The 5,291-nt window shown below is 58.9% G+C and overlaps 2 protein-coding genes across 2 annotated transcripts; both read left to right on the forward strand.

Annotated features, from left to right (window-relative positions):
• The first annotated feature begins 1,745 nt into the window (after nt 1-1,745).
• LOC126143476 (ice-structuring glycoprotein-like) lies at nt 1,746-2,849 on the forward strand. The gene has a single exon (XM_049915398.1). It carries the CDS (start codon nt 1,746-1,748, stop codon nt 2,847-2,849), a length of 1,104 nt encoding a protein of 367 aa, XP_049771355.1.
• On the forward strand, nt 2,846-4,304 carry LOC126143477 (uncharacterized). Its single transcript, XM_049915399.1, has 2 exons — nt 2,846-3,496; nt 3,585-4,304. Exons 1-2 carry the CDS (start codon nt 2,846-2,848, stop codon nt 4,302-4,304), a joined length of 1,371 nt encoding a protein of 456 aa, XP_049771356.1.
• Nucleotides 4,305-5,291: the final 987 nt, after the last annotated feature.

Raw genomic sequence — 5,291 nt, forward strand, 5'->3', positions numbered from 1 at the left:
CAAGGAGTGCTGCCTTCGCACGGAGTCAGCCTTCGCACGTAGTGCTGCCTTCCCATGGAGTGCTGCCCTTCTAGGGAGAGCTGGCTTCGCAAGCAGTGCTGCTATCGCTAGGAGAGCTGCTTTGGCAAGAAGGGCTGAATTCGCAGGGAGTGCTGCCTTTGCAGAGAGTGCTGCCTTCGCAAGGAGTGGTGCCTTCGCAAGGAGTGCTGCCTTTGCAAGGACTACTGCCTTCGCAAGGAGTTCTGCTTTCGCAAGGAGTTCTGCCTTCGCTAGGAGTGCTGCCCTCGCAAGGAGGGCTGCCTTCGAAAGGAGGGCTCCCTTCGCAGGGAGTGCTGCCTTCGCTAGGAGTGCTGTCTTTGCAAGGAGCACTGCCTTCGCAAGGAGTGCTGCCTTCGCAAGGAGTGCTGCCTTCGCAAGGAGTCCTGCCTTCGAAAGGAGTGCTGCCTTAGCAAGGAGTGCTGCCTTAGCTAGGAGTGTTGTCTTCGCAAGGAGGACTGCATTCGAGAGGAGGGCATCCTTCACAAAGATTGCTGCCTTTGCAAGGGGTAATGCATTCGCAAGTAGTGCTGCCTTCTCAGGGAGTCCTGCCTTTGCAACGAGTGCTGCCTCCCAATGAGTGCTGCCTTCGCAAGGAGTGCTGCCTTCACAAGGAGTGCTGCCTTTGCAAGGAGTGCTGCCTTCGCAATGAGGGCTGCCTTTGCTGGGAGTGCTGCCTTCGCAAGGGGTGCTGCCTTCGCAAGGAGTTATGCCTTCGCAAGGAGTGCTGCCTTCGCTAGGAGTGCTACCCTTCTAAGGATAGCTGCCTTCGCAAGGAGTGCTGCCTTCGCTAGGAGTGCTGCTTTCGCAAGGAGGGCTGCCTTCGCAGTGAGTGCTGCCTTTGCAAGGAGTGCTGCCTTCGCAAGGAGTGGTGCCTTCGCAAGGAGTGCTGCCGTCGCAGGGAGTGCTGCATCCGAAAGGAGTGCTGCCTTCGTAACGTGTGCTGCTTTCGCAAGGAGTGCTGGATTTGCAAGGAGCGCTGCCATCACAAGGAGTGCTGCCTTCGCAAGGAGTGTTGCCTTTGCAAGGAGTGCTGCCTTCGCTAGCAGTGTTGCCTTTGCAAGGAGTGCTGCATTCAGAAGGAGTGGTGCCTGCACGAGGAAAGCTGCCTTCGCAAGGAGTGCTGCCTTTGCAAGGAGTACTGCCTTCGCAAGGAGTGCTGCCTTTGCAAGGAGTACTGCCTTCGCAAGGAGTGCTGCCTTCGCAAGGAGTGCTGCATCCGCTAAGAGTGCTGCCCTCGCAAGGAGGGCTGCCGTCCCAAGGAGGGCTGCCTTCGCAGGGAGTGCTGCCTTCGCTAGGAATGCTGCCTTCGCAAGGAGTGCTGCCTTCGCTAGGAGTGCTGCCTTCGCAAGGAGGGATGCCTTCGCAAAGAGGGCGGCCTTTGATGGGAGTGCTGCCTTCGCAAGGGGTAATGCCTTCGCAAGTAGTGCTGCCTTCGCTAGGAGTGCTGCTTTCGCAAGGGGTGGTGCCTTCGCAAGGAGTGCTGCCTTTGCAAGGAGTGCTGCCTTCGCTAGGAGTGCTGCCCTCGCAAGGAGGGCTGCCTTCGAGAGGAGGGCTGCCTTCGCAGGGAGTGCTGCCTTCGGAAGGGGTAATGCCCTCGCAAGGAGGGCTGACTTCGAGAGGAGGGCTGCCTTCGCAGGGAGTGCTGCCTTCGCAAGGGGTAATGCCTTCTCAGGGAGCACTGCCTTTGCAACGAGTGCTGCCTTCCAATGAGTGCTGCCTTCGCAAGGAGTGCTGCCTTCGCAAGGAGTGCTGCCTTCGCAAGGAGTGCTGCCTTCGCAAGGAGTGCTGCCTTCGCAAGGAGTGCTGCCTTCGCAATAAGGGCTGCCTTTGCAGGGAGTGCTGCCTTCGCAAGGGGTGGTGCCTTCGCAAGGAGTGCTGCCTTCGCAAAGAGTGCTGCCTTTGCAAGGAGTGCTGCCTTCGCAAGGAGTGCTGCCTTCGCAAGGAGTGCTGCCTTTGCAATGAGGGCTGCATTTGCTGGGAGTGCTGCCTTCGCAATGGGTGGTGCCTTCGCAAGGAGTGCTGCCTTTGCAAGGAGTGCTGCCTTCGCAAGGAGTTATGCCTTCGCAAGGAGTGCTGCCTTCGCTAGGAGTGCTGCCCTTCTAAGGAGAGCTGCCTTCGCAAGGAGTGCTGCCTTCGCTAGGAGTGCTGCATTCGCAAGGAGGGCTGCCTTCGCAGTGAGTACTGCCTTTGCAAGGAGTGCTGCCTTCGCAAGGAGTGGTGCCTTCGCAAGGAGTGCTGCCGTCGCAGGGAGTGCTGCATCCGAAAGGAGTGCTGCCTTCGTAACGTGTGCTGCTTTTGCAAGGAGTGCTGCCTTTGCAAGGAGCGCTGCCATCGCAAGGAGTGCTGCCTTCGCTAGGAGTGCTGCCTTCGCAAGGAGGGCTGCCTTCGCAAAGAGGGAGTACTGCCTTTGCAACGAGTGCTGCCTTCCAATGAGTGCTGCCTTTGCAAGGAGTGCTGCCTTCGCAAGGAGTGCTGCCTTCGCAAGGAGTGCTGCCTTCGCAACGAGGGCTGCCTTTGTAGGGAGTGCTGTCTTCGCAAGGGGTTGTGCCTTCGCCAGGAGTGCTGCCTTTGCAAGGAGTGCTGCCTTCACAAGGAGAAATGCCTTCACAAGGAGTGCTGCCTTCGCAAGGAGTGCTGCCTTTGCACAGAGTGCTGCCTTTGCAGGGAGTGCTGCCTTCGCACGGAGGGCAGCCTTCGCAAGGAGGGCTCCCTTCGCAGGGAGTGTTGCCTTCGCAAGGGGTAATGCCTTTGCAATTACTGCTGCCTTCGCAGGGAGTACTGCCTTTGCAACGAGTGCTGCCTTCCAATGAGTGCTGCCTTTGGAAGGAGTGCTGCCTTCGCACGGAATGCAGCCTTCGCATGGAGTGCTGCTTTTGCTCAGAGTGCTGCCTTTGCAAGGAGTGCAGCCTTCACAAGGAGTGCTGCCTTCGCAAGGAGTGCTGCCTTCGCAAGGAGTGCTGCCTTTACACAGAGTGCTGCCTTTGCAGGGAGTGCTGCCTTTGCACAGAGTGCTGCCTCCGCAAGGAGTGCTGCCTTTACATGGACTGTTTCCTTCGCAAGGAGTGCTGCCTTTGCTACGAATGCTGCCTTCGCAAGGAGTGCTGCCTTCGCTAGGAGTGCTGCCTTCGCTAGGAGTGCTGACTTCGCTACGAGTGCTGCCTTCGCAGGGAGTGCTGCCTACGCAAGGAGTGCTGGCTTCGCAAGGAGAGCTGCCTTCACAAGTAGTGCTGCCTTCGCAAGGAGTGCTGCCTCCGCAAGGAGTGCTGCTTTCGCACGGAGTGCAGCCTTCGCACATAGTGCTGCCTTCACACTGAGTGCTTCCTTTGACAGAGTGCTGCCTTCGCAAGGAGGGCTGCCTTCGCAGGGAGTGCTGCCTACGCAGGGAGTGCTGCCTTCGCAAGGAGTGCTGCCTTCGCAAGGAGTGTTGCCTTCGCAAGGAGTGCTGCCTTCGCAAGGAGTGCTGCCTTCGCAAGGAGTGCTGCCTTTGCACGGAGTGCAGCCTACGCACATAGTGCTGCCTTCACATGGAGTGCTTCCTATGACAGAGTGCTGCCTTCGCAAGGAGGGCTGCCTTTGCAAAGAGTGCTGCCTTCGCAAGGAGTGCTGCCTTTGCACAGAGTGCTACCTTTGCAGGGAGTGCTGCCTTTGCACAGAGTGCTGCCTCCGCAAGGAGTGCTGCCTTTGCATGGACTGTTGCCTTTGCAAGGAGTGCTGCCTTTGCAAGGAGTGCTGCCTTTGCAAGGAGTGCTGCCTTCGCAAGGAGTGCTGCCTTCGCTAGGAGTGCTGCCTTCGCGGGGAGTGCTGCCTACGCAGTGAGAGCTGCCTTCCCAAGTAGTGCTGCCTTCGCAAGGAGTGCTGCCTTCGCAAGCAGTACTGCCTTCGCAATGAGGGCTGCCTTTGCAGGGAGTGCTGCCTTCGCAAGGGGTGGTGCCTTCGCAAGGAGTGCTGCCTTTGCAAGCAGTGCTGCCTTCGCAAGGAGTGCTGCCTTCGCTAGGAGTGCTGCCCTTCTAAGGAGAGCTGGTTCCGCAAGGAGTGCTGCCATCGCTAGGAGTGCTGCTTTCGCAAGGAGGGCTGACTTCGCAGGGAGTGCTGCCTTTGCAGGGAGTGCTGCCTTCGCATGGAGTGGTGCCTTCGCAAGGAGTGCTGCCTTCGCAGGGAGTGCTGCATCCGCAAGGAGTGCTGCCTTCGCAAGGAGTACTGCCTTCGCAAGGAGTGCTGCATTTGCAAGGAGCGCTGCCATCGCAAGGAGTTCTGCCTTCGCTTAGAATTGCTGCCTTCGCAAGGAGGGCTGCCTTCGCAAAGAAGGCTGCCTTCGCAGGGAGTGCTGCCTTCGCAAGGGGTGGTGCCTTCGCAAGGAGTGTTGCCTTCGCAAGGAGTGCTGCATTCACAAGGAGTGCTGCCTTCGCAAGGAGTGCTGCCTTCACAAGGAGTGCTGATTTTGCTAGGAGTGCTGTCTTCGCAAGGAGGGCTGCCTTCGAGAGGAGGGCTGCCTTCGCAAGGGGTTATGCCTTCGTAAGTAGTGCTGCCTTCTCAGGGAGTACTGCCTTTGAACGAGTGCTGCCTTCCAATGAGTGTTGCCTTCGCAAGGAGTGCTGCCTTCGCAAGGAGTGCTGCCTTCGCAAGGAGTGCTGCCTTCGCAAGGAGTGCTGCCTTCGCAATGAGGGCTGCCTCTGCAGGGAGTGCTGCCTTCGCATGGGGTGGTGCCTTCGCAAAGAGTGCTGCCTTCGCAAGGAGTGCTGCCTTCGCAAGGAGTGCTGCCTTCGCAATGAGGGCTGCCTTTGCTGGGAGTGCTGCCTTCACAAGTGGTGGTGCCTTCGCAAGGAGTGCTGCCTTTGCAAGGAGTGCTGCCTTCGCAAGGAGATATGCCTTCGCAAGGAGTGCTGCCTTCGCTAGGAGTGCTGCCCTTCTAAGGAGAGCTACCTTCGCAAGGAGTGCTGCCTTCGCTAGGAGTGCTGTTTTTCGCAAGGAGGTCGGCCTTCGCAGGGAGTGCTGCCTTTGCAGGGAGTGCTTCCTTCGCAAGGAGTGGTGCCTTCGCAAGGAGTGGTGCCTTCGCAAGGAGTGCTGCCTTCGCAGGGAGTGCTGCATCCGCAAGGAGTGCTGCCTTCGCAAGGTGTGCTGCCTTCGCAAGGAGTGCTGCCTTTGCAAGGAGCGCTGCCATCGCAAGGAGTGCTGCCTTCGCTAGGAGTGCTGCCTTCGCAAGGAGGGCTAACTTCGCAAAGAGGGCTGCCTTCGCAGGGAGTGCTGCCTTCGCA

Source organism: Schistocerca cancellata, unplaced genomic scaffold (assembly GCF_023864275.1).
Source record: "Schistocerca cancellata isolate TAMUIC-IGC-003103 unplaced genomic scaffold, iqSchCanc2.1 HiC_scaffold_804, whole genome shotgun sequence".
Classification (NCBI taxonomy): Eukaryota; Metazoa; Arthropoda; class Insecta; order Orthoptera; family Acrididae; genus Schistocerca; species Schistocerca cancellata.